The sequence below is a fragment of the Saimiri boliviensis genome, chromosome 8, assembly GCF_048565385.1.
Source record: "Saimiri boliviensis isolate mSaiBol1 chromosome 8, mSaiBol1.pri, whole genome shotgun sequence".
Taxonomy (NCBI): Eukaryota; Metazoa; Chordata; class Mammalia; order Primates; family Cebidae; genus Saimiri; species Saimiri boliviensis.
This window is the reverse complement of record NC_133456.1, coordinates 56,217,752-56,234,315: the sequence shown is the minus strand read 5'-3', so window position 1 is coordinate 56,234,315 and position 16,564 is coordinate 56,217,752. Positions and strand designations below refer to the sequence as shown.

At 44.8% G+C, this 16,564-nt stretch overlaps 1 protein-coding gene and 1 long non-coding RNA gene across 23 annotated transcripts in view; one reads left to right on the top strand and one right to left on the bottom strand.

Moving 5' to 3' along the window:
- The window catches only part of LOC141585257 (uncharacterized), an 87,897-nt gene extending 75,189 nt beyond the window's left edge, over window positions 1-12,708 (bottom strand). The window contains exons 1-2 of the long non-coding RNA XR_012518653.1: window positions 12,343-12,708; window positions 12,011-12,087 (exon numbers count right to left, since the gene is read on the bottom strand). This is a non-coding gene — a long non-coding RNA (uncharacterized LOC141585257). The remainder of the gene's footprint in view (window positions 1-12,010; window positions 12,088-12,342) is intronic.
- Window positions 12,709-13,177: 469 nt separating this feature from the next.
- The window catches only part of MAGI1 (membrane associated guanylate kinase, WW and PDZ domain containing 1), a 680,038-nt gene continuing 676,651 nt past the window's right edge, over window positions 13,178-16,564 (top strand). For 12 of the 22 annotated variants that reach the window (XM_039477259.2, XM_074404507.1, XM_074404511.1 and 9 more), the window contains exon 1: window positions 13,178-14,112. In XM_039477259.2, coding sequence (XP_039333193.1) covers window positions 13,797-14,112 — 316 coding nt within the window. In that variant the 5' untranslated portion in view covers window positions 13,178-13,796. The remainder of the gene's footprint in view (window positions 14,113-16,564) is intronic. The other 10 variants (XM_039477263.2, XM_039477262.2, XM_039477261.2 and 7 more) reach the window with 1 other exon arrangement.

Below are 16,564 nucleotides of genomic sequence, written 5' to 3'. Positions count from 1 at the left end.
ACGCCATTGCACTCCAGCCTGGGTAACAAGAGTGAAACTCCATCTCAAAAAAACAAAAAACAAAACAAAACAAAACAAAAATATATATATACACACACACACACATATATATAAATTTCCTATTGCAAACAGCAATCAAAAAAGTTTGAAAAACACGAATCTAGAGAAGGTTCTCAGCTATCTGGACAGCAATATCAGGAAATGCCAGACTGCCTTAGCAGGCAGATTGCATACCTTTAATAGTTTCAAGATTTAGTGGTATCAATTCAAAAAGTGAAGTCATACTGAGATTATATGAGAAAATAAAATTAATAACTTAAGGAAGTTGAGTCTAGTCTAAAATGGTCTAGTCTCAACCCAGGTAACCCTGGATTTTAAATGAATTAAAAAAGAAAAAAAGGAAAAAAAGAGATTGTTATCTGTCTACTTTTTTCTCCCATCACTCAGCTGTGAGTATTCCCAGCACTCTCAGAGTTCTAGAGGCAAGGTCACGAGATCAAGGTCAAACATCTGAAAAATGTAGATGCTGTGAGTTTGGAAGCGGAAACATTCCCAAGCATATGCCAGCTTGTGCATTCAATAAAGCAGAGGGCTAACTTAATAATTTAAATTGCAAGATCTTCCAATATTTGGCTTAATTCAGCAGTTCTCAGCTGCATCTAAAATCCTTAGGGTACTCCAACCCTGGCTGGCTGAATTTCCAAGCCAGGAGTTTCACGAATGTTCAGGACACAAGGACTCCAAATTTGGGCACTGACTCCCTCGGGGATGTTGCTCATAACCACTCTGGGTTTGTCTAAGCCTTCCCTCAGTTAGGCAACAGTCCATAAAAATGAGTTTAAAATTCTAGGAACGTGCTAAATCTGGAAAGTGAGTAATACATTATTTTTTTGAGTCCTCATTCATCTGGCTATACAGTTTGGTGAGGAACAATTTTCCAAAGATGGCACAGTTCAAGGAGCAAGGTTGCTCAGGCTCCAGATTGCTTCATTATCCTGAGTCATTTTTCAAAACCCCACCTAGTGTTTCCTGGATCATCTTCATGGCAAGATAGCACTGTCCTTTATGGAACCGTATATTCACACCGTGGGCAAATTTAACCACCTGAGAACTCTGTGAATGCCTCCATAAAACATATCTTTGAGTATCATAATGTGATTATAAAACTGGACTTTGTCTTTGACTTCTCAAAATACTTTTAAAATAAAGTAGAGGGAAGGAGGCAAGAAATTCTTCTAAGAATGGCACTTTTAATTTCTAATGCCATGTTTACAAATTAAAATCCTCCACAATGAGATGTCCTTCACAGTGACCTAAGTTTCCCTGTCATTGACCTTACCAAATACTGATATTTTTTCTTGTTTCAATATCAAATTAGGAGGTAGGCTTCCTCCAGGAAAAAAGAAAGTGTCTTTTAATGCTGTGCTATCAATCCCTACAAGGAGTTGACAAAATAAGTGTTTAATCAATATTTGCTTAAGAAAAAAAAAAAGAGAAAAGCCAGACACAGCCAGACATGGTGGCTCATGACTGTAATCTCAGCACTTTGGGAGGCTGAGGTGGGCAGATCACTTGAGGTCAGGAGTTCTAGAGCAGCCTGGCCAACACGGTGAAACCCGAACTCTCCTAAAAATACAAAAAAATTAGCTGGGCATGGTGGCAGGCACCTGTAATCCCAGCTACTCAGGAGGCTGAGGCAGGAGAATTGCTTGAAAAAAAAAAAAAAAAGAAAGAAAAAAAAAAGCCAGACACAGTGGCTCATGCTGTAATCTCAATACTTTGGGAGGATGAGGCAGGAGAATAGCTTGAAGCTAGTTCAAGAACAGCCTGGGCAACTTAGTGAGACCCAGTGTCTGTAATAAGTAAAAAAATTAGAGAGGTGGGGTGCTGTGTGCCAGTGGTTGAGCTATGTGGGAGGCCGAGGAGAGGACTGTTTGAGCCCAGGAGTTGGAAGCTGTAGTGAGCCATGATTGTGTCACTGCACTTCAGTCTGGGTGACAGAGGGAGAGGCTATCTCAAAACAAACAAAAATTTCTGGGCTGGGCACGTTTGCTTATGCCTGTAATCCCAGAACTTTGGAGGCTGAGATGGGCAGATTTCTTGAGCCCAGGAATTCAAGACCATTCAAGACCAGACTGGGCAACATGGTGAAACCCTGTCTCTACAAAAAATATAAAAACTAGCTGGGCATGGTGGTGTGTACTTGTAGTCTCAGCTACTAGGGAGGCTGAGGTGGGAGGATGGCTTGAGCCTAACACTTGGAGGTTGCAGTGAGCTGAGACTACACCACTGCACTCCAGTCTGGATGACAGTCAGAGCCAGATTGTCTCAAAAAAAAAAAAAAAAAAAATGCTAAATGAATGAATGAATGAATAAAAACAATTTACTGTCATGTGCCATCATGGGATATTTAGTTGTTTTCAGCTTAGCCTCAGAGAAACTCAAGACTCATTTTGGAACATTTGAAATCAATGTTATATAGTTTAACAAGCCATCTGTATTAAACAAGTATAATACTTGACTGGCATCCATTGTAACGGGTTCAATCCTGCAGTGTTGCCAGATTCAGAATATCTTCAAAACATCTATAAAAATATGGGCCAACCACTTCAGCTTTGATTGAAATCAAACTCCCACTATACTTGAATTCTTGGAAGCTTTAGGTAACTGCAGAAAAGGAGATCATACTAAGAGTCTGCAGAGGAACCCACCTCGATGAGGGTTCCCTAAGGAGCCCCAAGTCCACATACACTCTGCCAGGCTTGATTAGGCAGCTGACGAGGTTTTTCAATCACTTGTATTTATTGCCAAAGCCACCGCAAAGTAGGCAAACTCTACCTCTACCCTCAACTGAAATTGCTTTATTAGAGACTGAAGTTTCTCTATGCCTTTTCTCTCCTGTTAGTGGAAATCTCCTTTTGGCCGGGATTGCTAAACCTGGATCATGTAGGCTGCCTATAGCTAGCTATCTTTCCCGGCTGGCTGGAGAAGACCCATCTGTATGTAGTGGGAGAGGATGAGGACAACAGATAGAAAAGGAGAATCAAGACACAAAGATAGAGAAAGCTGAGGACGTCACTTGAACCCCTTCATCCAGATGTACTGAAAACTAGTTTCACCTCTGGTTTGCCAATTACATGGAGTAATAGCTTTCATTTTTTGCTTAAGGTAGTTAAACTGAGTTTCTGTCACTGGCAATCAAAAACATCCTAATACAAATTGTTATTTTAGTCTTCTTCAGAATCCTGAATAATCATCAATGGACTAATCATTACATACAATTGGAAACATTCAGAGAATAAAATATTATTTGGTTATTGAAAGTAAAAAAATGCAGGTTTATGTGGGTCCAGTACAAGATTCACCCAAATATAAAAAGTGGTTAATTCTTGGTGGTAAGCTTACAAATGACTTAATTTAATGTGCCTATTTACTTATCCGTTTTTAAAATTATCTTTGAAAAATGTGTATTAGTAGGGTATTTTTTGAAAATATGGGCATTCTACCCTTAGTAGTATATTTTCCTTTTTCTCCCTCTCAGTTCTATTTTGGTACAGTAAATTGCTAAACATATACAATAAGCAAGAAGAAGGTTGAGTGCAGTGGCTCACACCTGTAGTCCCAGCTACTCAGGATGAGACGGGAAGATCACTTGAGCCTGGGAAATGGAGGCTGTAGTGATCTATGATCTCGAATTCTGGCCTGGACAACAGAATGAGACCCTGTCTCAAAAAAAAAAAAAAAAAAAAAAAAGAGGAAGAAAAAAAGATCATAAAGTAAGCCATGTTCTGATTACCATATTTTGACAAAGTTGATTAGAGACAATATAAAAGAGGTACACATGTCTGTTCTGGAGAAAATGAGAGTTTCCTGTTCTCAAGGAAATTAGTATTAGTAAACCATCAGGTATAGTTTCAGTGGAATTATGGAGGATGATACGCTAATTTAAGATACTTAGTATTTTATATAGCTGAACTACTTGGGACATTTTAGGAGAGATACTTGTGATACATTTTTCGATTTCCCTTAGTTCTTCAGACAGAAAGACTAACCAAAGATTTCAGTTCCCATTATTATTATTATTATTTTTGCACTTAAGTGAAACAGAACATTAACCAGGAATTAAGCCCTTCCTGGAGTTACTTCTCTGGGCTACTAAAATAATAGTTCATATGTGATGTCTTGAAAGGTCAAACGATTTAATATTTATTTATTTATTTATTTTGTGACAGAGTTTCGCTCTTGTTGCCCAGGCTGGAGTGCAATGGGGCCACCTCAGCTCACTGCAACCTCCACCTCCCAGGTTCAAGCAATTCTCCTGCCTCAGCCTCCGGAGTAGCTGGGATTACAGGTGCATGCCACCCCGCCCAGCTAATTTTTGTGTATTTTTAGTAGAAATGGGGTTTCACCATGTTAGCCAGGCTTGTCTCGAACTTCTGACCTCAGGTGATCTGCCTGCCTTGGCTTCCCAAAGTGCTGGGATTACAGGTGTCAGCCACCGCGACTGGCCTTGTTTTCAATTTTTAATTTTTGAGACAGGGTCCTACTCTGTTGTCCACACTGGAGTGCAGTGGTGTGGTCAGAGCTCACTGCAGCCTTGACCTACTGGGCTCAAGCAATCCTCCAGCCTCAGCCTCCTGAGTAGCTGGGACCACAGATGCATGTCACCACACTTGGCTAATTTTTTGTATGTTTTATAGAGATGGGATTTCACCATGTTGCCTAGGTTGGTTTTGAACTCCTGGGCTCAAGTGATCATCTACCTTGGTCTGCCAAAGTATAACATTTTATTTATTCTTGCTTAGCTGAAAATACTAAAAGGAGGAATTCTAAGATCAGAGGAAACTACCCATTTTCCTCCCTGGCAAAGAAAAGAACAAGTTATTGAGTGAGCCATAAACGCCCTCCATGAGATGACTAGGAGCACAGCCCTCATGCCGTTTGCCATCTATCTGTTCTAATGGGTTCAATCTGCCCTATTGGTCTTCCACACTAAGTAACCTGTTTGGAGTCAGTTAACCTACTGTATACAAACTATTTATATTGACAACTCCAGTGTATGCCTCCTGATAGCTTTCTTCAGGAATTAAAAAATAACCAACCTATAATATATAAATTGGTTCTCTTTTGCCCTTGCAACTGACCAACTTATTTCCCACCCTCATATTTTCAGAAAAAGGAGGAAAATTACCACTTTAAATTGCAATGATACTTTAAAAAAATACTTTAAGTTCTGGGGTACATGTGTAGAATGTGCAGGTTTGTTATATAGGTATATATGTGCCATGGTGGTTTGCTGCACCCATCAACCCATCATATACATTAGGTAGTTCTAATGCTATCCCTCCCCTAGCCCTTCACGCCCTAAGAGGCCCCAGTGTGTGATGTTCCCCTCCCTGTGTTCATGTGTTCTTATTGTTCAACTCCCACTTATGAGTGAGAATATGTGGTATTTGGTTTTCTGTTCACAAGGTTAGTTTGCTGAGAATGATGGTTTCCAGCTGCATCCATGTCCCTGCAAAGGACATGAACTCATCCTTTTTAATGGCTGCATAGGATTTTGTGATATATATGTGCTACATTTTATTTATCCAGTCTATTGTTGATGGACATTTGACTTGGTTCCAAGTCTTTGCTATTGTGAACAGTGCCACAATAAACATACATATGCATGTGTCTTTATAGAATGATTTATAATCCTTTGGGTATATACCCAGTATTGGGATTGCTGGGTCAAATGTTATTTTTAGTTCTAGATCCTCGAGGAATTGCCACACTGTCTTGCGCAATGGTTGAACTAATTTACACTCCCACCAACAGTGTAAAAGCGTTCTTATTTCTCCACATCCTCTCCAGCATCTTTTGTTTCCTGACTTTTTAATGATTGCCATTCTAACTGGCAATGGTATCTCAATGTGGTTTTGATTTGCATTTCTCTAATAACCAGTGATGATGAGCTTTTTTTCATATGTTTGTTGGCTGCATAAATGTCTTCTCTTGAGAAATGTCTATTCATAGCCTTTGTCCACTTTTTGCTGTTTTTTCTTGTAAATTTAAGTTCTTGGTAGATTATAGATATTAGACCTTTGTCAGATGGATAGATTGCAAAAATTTTCTCCCTTTCTGCAGGTTGCCTGTCTTTAATCCACCTTGAGTTAATTTTTGTATAAGGTGTAAGGAAGGGATCCAGTTTCAGCTTGCTGCATATGGCTAGCCAGTTTTCCCAACACCATTGATTAAATAGGGAACCCTTCCCCATTGCTTGTTTTGTCAGTTTTATCAAAGATCAGATTGTTGTAGATAGGTGGTGTTGTTATTGAGGCCTCTGTTCTTTTTCATTGGTCTACATATCTGTTTTGGTACCAGTATCATGCTGTTTTGGTTACTGTAGCCTTGTAGTATAGTCTGAAGTCAGGTAGCATGATGCTTCCAGCTTTGTTCTTTTTGCTTAGGATTGTCTTGGCTATGCAGGCTCTTTTTTGGTTCCATATGAATTTTTTTTTTTTTTTTTTTTTTTTTTTTTTTTTTTGAGATGGAGTTTCGCTCTTGTTACCCAGGCTGGAGTGCAATGGCGCGATCTTGGCTCACCGCAACCTCTGCCTCCTGGGTTCAGGCAATTCTCCTGCCTCAGCCTCCTGAGTAGCTGGGATTACAGGCACGCACCACCATGCCCAGCTAATTTTTGTATTTTTAGTAGAGACGGGGTTTCACCATGTTGACCAGGATGGTCTCGATCTCTTGACCTCGTGATCCACCCGCCTCGGCCTCCCAAAGTGCTGGGATTACAGGCTTGAGCCACCGCGCCCGGCCCCATATGAAATTTAAAGTAGTTTTTTTCCAATTCTGTGAAGAAAGTCAATGGTAGCTTGATGGGAATAGCATTGAATCTATAAATTACTTTGGACAGTGTGGCCATTTTCGCAATATTGATTCTTCCTATCCATGAGCGTGGAATGTTTTTCCATTTGTTTGTGTCCTCTTATTTCCTTGAGCAGTGGTTTATAGTTCTCCTTGAAGAGGTTCTTCATCTCCCTTGTAAGTTGTATTCCTAGGTATTTTATTCTCTTTGTAGCAATTGTGAATGGGAGTTCACTCATGATTTGGCTGTTTGTCTGTTACTAGCATATAGGAATGCTTGTGATTTTTGCACATTGATTTTGTATCCTGAGACTGCTGAAGTTGTGTATTGGCTTCAGTGATTTTTAGGCGAGACAAAGGGGCTTTCTGGATATAGTATTATGTCATCTGCAAACAGACACAATTTGCCTTCCTCTTTTCCAAATTGAATACTCTTTATTTCTTTCTCTTGCCTAATTACCCTGGCCAGAACTTCCAATACTATGTTAAATAGGAGTGATGAGAGAGGGCATCCTTGTCTTGTGCTGGTTTTCAAAGGGAATGCTTCCAGTTTTTGCCCATTCTTATGATATTGGCTGTGGGTTTGTCATAAATAGCTCTTATTATTTTGAGATACATTCCATCAATACATAGTTTATTGAGAGGTTTTAGCATGAAGGGCTGTTGAATTTTGTGGAAAGGCCTTTTCTGTATCTATTAAGATAATCATGTGGTTTTTGTTATTGGTTCTGATTATGTGATGGATTATTGATTTGTATATGTTGAACCAGTCTTGCATCCCAGGGATGAAGCTGATTTGATTGTGGTGGGTAAGTTTTTTGATGTGCTGCTCGGTTCGGTTTGCCAGTATTTTACTGAGGATTTTTGCATTATGTTTATCATAATAACATTATGAAATGTTATTTTTTTGTTGATGACACATCTCTTTAATCACAACTGGAAAACTTTAGAAAGAAATATATTTGGGAGAAGGAAAAGAAACGCACATTTCATATTCATGTTTTCTTTTCTTCTGTCTAGTAGAACTAGCCACATACAATTAAGATCTTAATTTGTCTAGATTTTATTTTGTTACACTTTTTTTCTCAGCTGAATCTACCCTCCGTATTAGGAGTTCATTGTTGAAATGCTTATGTAATAGTGTAAGGCTGATTGGCATATCACCTGTACTGCAGCCTAAACACTGTAGAAATGTTTGCAAATTAATTCTCTTTACATTCCTGAATTATTCGAATCTTCAGAGCCCACAGATGGAGAACAGGAGATTGAGTTCTGGAGTGAAACACTGTATCCTTTAGATTAAAGTGAAGAGACAGAGAAGAGGGGGACTTAATTACTGTGTATACACTATGTAGCAGATTCAAAAGCCCAGAATATGCTCTTACCCAAATATGCTAAATGGCCACATCCTATCTTCTCAGAGTACCGTGGTTCTGAGCAGGGGTTTTGGGTCATGCCTCCAGGCTCACTTCCTGGTTTTGTTACATATAAGCTCTAGGGCAAGTTTCTTCACTTTCCTAGCTTCATTTTCCTCAGTTATAAAATCAAGGTCATTCTTGATAGTTCCTACCTCACAAATTGTGGTGATTGCATAAAATAACTCACATCAGCTGGGTGTCATGGCTCATGTCTATAATCCCAACACTTTGGGAGGCCGAGGTGGGCAGATCACCTGAAGTTAGAAGTTTGAGACCAACCTGGCTAACACGATAAAACCCCGTCTCTACTAAAAAAAATAAGAGGTGGCTCATGTCTGTAATCCCAGCACTTTGGGAGGCCGAGGTGGGCAGATTGCCTGAGGTCAGGAGTTCGAGACCAGTCTGGCCAGCACGGTAAAACCCCAACTTTACTAAAAAAAAAAAAAAAAAACCCCAAAAACAAAAAAAAAATTAGCCGGGTGTGATGGCATGTGCCTGTAATCCCAGCTACTCAGGAGGTGAGGCAGGGGAATTGGTTGACCCAGGGAGGTGGAGGTTACAGTGAGCTGAGATGGTGCCACTGCACTCCAGCCTGGGCAACAGAGCAAGACTCCATCTCAAAACAAACAAACAAACAACTCATATCACTATGCTGACATATATGGTCAGCTTGAAAATTAGGTATTTTATAGCATTATTTCTCCCATCAGCATGTATTGCCAAATTCATAGTTTAAGTGAAATAAGTCAGAACACTAGGATCTTAGATCTATTCAGGAAAAATCTACTTCACAATGACATAACTGTAAGCTCTTTCAAGAACAATCTATTAGGTTGGTGCAAGGGTAACTGCACCAACCTAATATAAATACTCCTGTTTTGGCTACCATATCTAAATTGGCTTTGGATCAAAGGTCACATATTAAACAATTTTGTGTCACCATTCATTCATTCATATATTCACTCAACAACTGTGTATGGTGCACACTTCACACAAGGCATGGTTTTTCGTATTGAGATTTCAAAGGTTGGATAGGAGGGAGATGATCTCTGTCTTGAAGTTCTCCAGGCTGGGACACAGGAAGTAGACCAGGTGAAACACTAGCCAGGAAGAAGCAGAGGGAGCATCCTGGAAATTGGCAGCCTTGGCTACTTTATTTTTTATTTTTATTTTTTTTCCTGATGATTTACAAACCTTGGCTAAAGGTTGAAATTATTTTTTATTTTCCTGGATCAGAATAATGTCTGTTCTTTTCTCCATATTGCTCTCTGTACCCAAAGGTCTTCCTTCTTCTCTTGGGTCTTTTCCACATCTAAAACCTGACATGTGCTAAATTCCTGGAATCCTGGCAAGCGGGAGATATTGTTGCAGTGGGAGGAGGAATCACAAAACGCCTTGTCCAGCCCTTGGACTCCCCCAGGTGGAAGTGAGAGTTGAGTGGGGAGTTTGGGAACTCCTAATTCAAGGTTGGTTATGGGTATTCTTAGCAAACAATTACACTTTACTAGAATATGAAATGGCAAAGTGGGGAAACACAGAGGGTTAAGCTTACTAAGCTTACTAATGATTTATAGGGGAATTTGAGACTCCCCATTAACATGGAACATAAAAAATGTACATTTTTGTGGAAAGAGTCATTTGATAAATATTTGAGCATTTACGAGTACCAGGCACCATTCTAGGGACTGAGAATAATACATTAGTGGCAGGGCATGGTGCCTCATGTCTGTAATCCCAGCACTTTGTGGAGGCTGAGGCAGGTGGATCACGAGGTCTGGAGTTCGAGACTAGCCTGGCCAACATGGTAAAACCTGGTCTTTACTAAAAATACAATAATTAGCTGGGCATGGTGGCACATGCCTGTAATCCCAGCTACTCTGGAGGCTGACGCAGGAGAATTGCTTGAACTGGGACTCTGGAGGCGGAGGTTGCAGTGAGCCGAGATGGCGCCACTGCACTCCAGCCTGGGTGACAGAGTAAGATTCCATTTCAACAACAACAACAATAATAGTAATAATAATAATAATAAAATCAGTAAATCAAACTGTCAACGTGTCCTGCCCTCCTTGAATTTTTATTTTACACAGAGATGTGGAGTGCAGGTTTATTGGACAAAAGGATCTGGGACCCAAACAATGCTTTGCAGTCAAGATACTAAACCTAAGGGGAACTTTAAAAGTCCAAATGACTGAGCCCTTCCTTGAGATTCTGATTGGCTGGATCTGTGTTTGGGTTTGAAAGTTTATGCTTTGAAGTGCTGTTCATATTGATCCAGATTGCTTCTGAAAAAAAGAAGCTGGAGATGAAGTTGCTTTCATCAAGCAAAGCTATGGAAAATTGGTCACCTCCTTCTTTTGGAAACACAACAATGCAACGGGATTTTCAGTTCTGGAAATCCCAAGAGAGAAGCATAACATCCCTCCTTATTTTTATTATCTTAGAATAGCACCCCACAAACATTGCTTTAAAAGCACATTTAAACGTATGCCTAAACTGGTTATGATGGTTCACATCTGTAACCCCAGCACTTTGGGAAGCTGAGGCGGGATGTTGGCTTGAGCCCAGGAGTTTGAGACAAGCCTGGGTAACATAGGGAGACCCCCCCATGTCTACAAAAAGTTAAAAAATAAAAAACTAGGGCCGGGCGCGGTGGCTCAAGCCTGTAATCCCAGCACTTTGGGAGGCCGAGGCGGGTGGATCACGAGGTCAAGAGATCGAGACTATCCTGGTCAATATGGTGAAACCCCGTCTCTACTAAAAAAATACAAAAAAGTAGCTGGGCATGGTGGCACATGCCTGTAATCCGAGCTACTCAGGAGGCTGAGGCAGGAGAATGGCCTGAACCCAGGAGGCGGAGGTTGTGGTGAGCCGAGATCGCACCATTGCACTCCAGCCTGGGTAACAAGAGCGAAACTCCGTCCCAAAAATAAAAAATAAAAAAATAAATAAAAAAATAAAAAACTAGCTGGGTGTGGTGGTGTGTGCTTATAGTCCCAAGTACTCAGGAGGCTGACTTGGTAGGATTGCTTGGGCCCAGAAGTTTGAGGTTACAATCAGATATGGTCAAACTTCTGCACTCCAGCTTGGGGACAGAGTGAGACCACGTTTCTTAAAAAAAAAAAAAAAAACACACACACACACACATACACACGCTCATATTTTTTAAGTTCTAGAAAGGAGGCGATAAATTATCATGCTCTCTAACTTGAATCCCCAAATGATTTCCTAATTATCATCCCAAATAATACTACTATTAATAATATAATGAGTTACTATATACCACTTTATTTTATTATTTTTTGAGATGGAGTCTCATTCTGTCGCCCAGGTTGGAGTGCAGTGACACAATCTTGGCTCACTGCAACCTCCACCTCCCAGGTTCAAGCGATTCTTCTGCCTCAGCCTACCGAATAGCTGGGACTATAGGCGCCCGCCACTACACCTAGCTAATTTTTAAATATTTTTTTTGCTAGAGACAGGGTTTGACCATATTGGACAGGCTGGTATCGAACTCTTGACCTTGTGATTCACCCGCCTCAGCCTCTCAAAGTGCTGGGATTACAGGCATGAGCCACTGCACCCGGCCTTTAGATACTACTTTCTAGGTGTTTTCCCATGTGATACTTCGAATCACCTGGTGAGGTCTTGTTCTACTCATTTGATCAGTGAGAAATGGAGGCGCGGAGGTGACCGAGCTTGCTCAAGGTCACACCGGGGTAGACCCCTGAGCCTACCTCTCAGCCTCGACCACTGTGGCATTCCATCCTTTCTCCATCGCTTCAACGTACACCCTCATTTCTTGGAATCTCTCCTGTGACCAAAGGTGAACACAATTTATACATCACTAAAGAGAAAAACTGCTGGGGAGACAACTGCGCAGGCCATTTGAGTATTTGGGAAGGGCAGCCTTCCTGGGGGCAGGATTCTTTCTGTCCGCCACCTCCCTGGGGCAGAAGTCACTTTAAGCTCGCTCTACCCCCGGGCTGCAAATTCCGAGAGGTGGCCGCCGCGCCCACGCCCCCGCGGGCCAGGACGCTGGGGCACCACGCCCGGCGGGGATCCTTACCTCCTGGCCACGGACGCACTGCCAGGAACTTGAGGCCGGAGCCGATGCCTGGCTCCAGCAGTCTCTGCTGGAAGGACAGTTGAAAAGCTAGAGGGATCTCCTTTTTGGTTGAAGACCTTAACCCACACTAGCCCCATGGGCTCTCTCTCTCTCTCTCTCCTGTAGTTTCCCGTGTCCTAAAACGTTGGTCCCAAAGTTTAAGAGTGCTGGTGTGTGCGAGGTTGCGCGTGACCAGCACAGGGATCTCAGTTCGGGGACTGGGGAATCCCACCGTCGCCCTTCCCAGGGTCGCACAGACCTTGGCAGACCCCGTGCCAGGACCCGAACCCGCACGTGCAGGGCAGGCGGGGAGGCGGCTCGCGCCCTGGGGCGGGTCTCGGGGGTTTCAGTGGGACCTGCGGCGGGGGACGGCGGCCCAGCCGGGCTGGGTGACCGACAGCCTGGCCAGCCACTGGCCGAGGGCGGCTAGGAGGCTTAGGGCCGGCGCGAGTGCGTGCGCGTGTGCGTGAGTGTGAGCGCCTGGGTGAGTGGGGCAGCCTCCCCAACCCCCACCTGTTTGAAATGGTTTTCAAATGCCAAAGCCAGATTGCTCGGTTTCAAAAGTTGCTAACTGTTGGAGTAAAACACGTGCGCGGCCCCCGTGGCCCAAAGGAATCCGCGGAGTCCAGGGCACTGAAAGAAAACGAAGAGGGAGGAGACGGGCTCGGGAAAAGTGAGGGGGAGTTGGCGTCTCCCGCCGGTGGGTTTTAGGACCCATCGGGAAGCACGTTGGAATCTCTCCCTCGGAGGAGGAGGGGAGGGGAGCGGAGGGGCGGGCCGGCCGGCTGGCGGCCGCGGGGCGCATGCGCGCGCGTCTCCTGTCGCCGGCCGCTGCGCTCCGCCGCGCGGAATAGAATGAACTGTAACAAAACAAGCCGAGCCTTTGTATCTGCTTAAAGGGGCCGCGGGCACTTCCCTCCCGCCCCGCTCCCCTGGGCCCCGCCACCGCGTCTCCACGGCTCCCGGCAACTGGCTGGAAGAGCTTCCTTCACCCTCAGGAACAGCCCGCCCGCGAGGAGAGGAGAGCCGGGCGGCAGGCAAAGAGGAGGCACCGCGTTTGTAAAAGGCAAGAGAGAAAGGAAGGAAGGAAAAAACATAACCCGAGCGGCGCAGAGTGGACTCTGGTCCGGGAGAGCACGGGCGGGCGCCGGAACGTGGACCCGGAGGCACCGGAATGCAAACAAAGCTCGCGGGCGCCGGTGCGGGGCTCGCGGGGAAGCCCAGAAAGTTTGTTATATGATGGCTTGAGTGCGCGAGCGTGTGCAGGGGAGCGAGGCTGCCAAGTTTCTCTCTCCTGTTTTGTGACTTGGGGAGAGATGTTTCTCCCGTGAACCAGCGGAGGCTTGGGGGCTCGTGCTGTGGGGGGCACCTGTCTCGTTTTCTTTTCTTTTTTTGGAGGAGGGGTGTAACTCATCATGTCCAGAGTGATCCAAAAGAAGAACCACTGGACTAGCAGGGTTCACGAATGCACCGTGAAGCGGGGACCCCAGGGCGAGCTGGGGGTGACGGTGCTGGGAGGCGCGGAGCACGGGGAGTTTCCGTACGTCGGAGCGGTGGCGGCGGCCGAGGCGGCGGGGCTTCCCGGCGGCGGCGGCGAGGGCCCGAGGCTGGGCGAAGGGGAGCTGCTTCTGGAGGTGCAGGGGGTCCGGGTGTCGGGCTTGCCCCGCTATGACGTGCTGGGGGTCATCGACAGCTGCAAGGAGGCCGTCACCTTCAAAGCCGTCAGACAAGGTAAGGCGGGGCGCGCCTTTGGGGGGCGCCCGTAGGAAAGGACGGCGCTCTGTGGGCTGCCCCTCATCCTCGTTTTCCCGCTTTCCTCCTCAGAGCGCAGCGAAGAGAAGTTGAGGCCGTGCGCCCTGTAGTGGTGGTGAAATACACAAAGTTGTTGCGAGGTTGTGGGTTGTTTGCCCACCTGCGTTTGGAAGAGGGGGCTGGGTTTGCGCAAGGTAGGGGCGGGGGAGGGGGGTCGGGGTGGGAGGGGACGGAGGTTTCCCAGGCCTGGCTGGCCAACCTGTTATCTTCGCCGCCAAGTGCAGCGCAGTCTCGCCTGCACCCGAGGGAAGAGTTGGGGAACTGAGTCAGAGGCACGGTGGACGCTGTCCTGGCTCCTCGGGGGAGGGATGCAGTTGGCGTTCTTTGGCCACGAGTCAGTTTCCGTACCTGGTGAGTGCGTATACAGAAAGAGAGGGTCTGCAGTTTATTGGACCTCCCCCATCAGAAAATCTGCTTCACCCCGCGACCCCTCCAGGTGAGCTAGGACACGACTGCCTGGTGATTCCTGAGCCCGCCGCAAGAAGAGCCTGCATTCACCCCTCAGCGGGATGACGCATGTGTCTCCACCGTGTGGCCCAGCCTTAGGCATGGGAGGGGGGAGGCGGTGTTTGCTTTGAGCTCGAATCGGGTCCAAGTTTACCCTGCCACCGCCACCATCATCATTGTCAATGATGATAATGAAGCTACCATTCATTGTTAGTTTACTATATGCCCGGCTCTGTGTAAAATACTTTACTTGCACTATCTCACTCCGATTCACAACAGTTCTAAGAACGAGTGGTACTTATATACCCCATTTAGAGATAAGGAAACTGGGATTGACATTGGTTAAGGGACTTGGCGTAAGGTCACACAGTTGCCAAAAGCAAGGGGTTGAACCCTTGTTGCGGAGCCTTAAGTACTGAGAAGGAAGGAGTCGGGGGATGACCCTACAGGACTGAAGAGGCTGATTCTCAAGGAGGGAATGGAAGCAAATTCCTCTCTCAGAAATCTGTAGAGGAGGAGTGGCCTTTTAAAAGATGCATTTGGTGGTTGCTGGTGATGGTAGGTCCCTTACATCTCACCTTGGTATAGACCAGGGGCTGTCCTCATATCAACCCAGTGGAGAACAACTGAAGTCCTTAAAGGGGTCCCTTGTGCAACCAAGTGCCATGACGCAGGTTCTCCCAAGGGAAAGCACCAAAGGAAGTGGTGAAGTTGAATGGGATGAAAAGTTCCCATTTGTTTCCATAAGGACAGGCAGTAGCTGGAGGCATGTGTCAAAGGAAGGGCTGGGCAAAGGCAAGCTGGTCCTCTCTTGGAAACAGGCATGTTCCAGATGAAATTGAGGAGGGGGCAAGGGGACTAGACTGGCTTTTTAGCAGCTTTGGGAGCTGAGGAACTGACACTTAGCTATGGAAAGATCCTTGCATTTATGACTTCATTCTCCACCTGGATACCTCCTCCAAGAAGCCCTCCAGCATCCTGCTAGGATGAACAAATTCCTCCTCCTTTGGGTCCCTTTAATGTCTACCTTGTGGTTTTTTTACTTACTCTGAACTGTGAGTTAGGTCCTCATTTCCATACAAGGCAGTGAGCTCATTAAAGGGAGAGATTGTGCCTCATTCCTGACATATCTCTCCAGGTTTTGCGTGAGGTTCAAAACATTGCCTGGCCTGACAATGCGTCCTCCTCACACTGACTTTCTTGTGGGTATTACATAAGCTAACAAGTGGAAAGTGCACCCAACAGTGCCTGTACGTAGTGAGTGCTCCATAAAGATTAGCTATTTATGTTTGAATTGATTTTGAGCAGCTATTTATTTCTGAAACTAGTTTTTAGTATCAGGAACCTGGATAATTATGACTTGATAGAGCTATAGAGAAAATACTGTGTGAAGGCATTTGATGGGAGCAGCTGCAGGTCTCAGTTCAGGACCATTCTGGAGAAAGGGTGGAGGAAGGACAGGGAAGGGTACCTGCCCAACTGGTGGGATGTCTAGCAGTGTCTAATGAGTCCTGAATAGGGGCTGGTTTGCAGTGTTTGCAGAGTGCAAGATGCTGCATGGCCACCAGTTGGCAAAGAGCTGGGAAGTGTTGTCCCAGGGCTGTCTCATCATGGAGTTTAGGAAGGCTTGGTGAGATAATCAAGTGGGTTTGGAATCAGACAACTCTGAGTTGCAAGGGAACTGTAGCGTCTCCAAGTGTTAGCTCTCTTCACCCAGTGTGCACAGATTGTTCACAGCAGGAGCGAGTGTGTGTGTATATGTATATGTGTATGTATGTGAATCTACTTGTAATGGGATAGAAATATGATACTGATTGGGAAACCTGAATGGCCTGGAATTCATTACTATCTGGAAGTGACTTTTTTTTTTTTTTTTTGAGACAGAGTTTTGCTCTATCACCCAGGCTGGAGGGCAATGGCATGA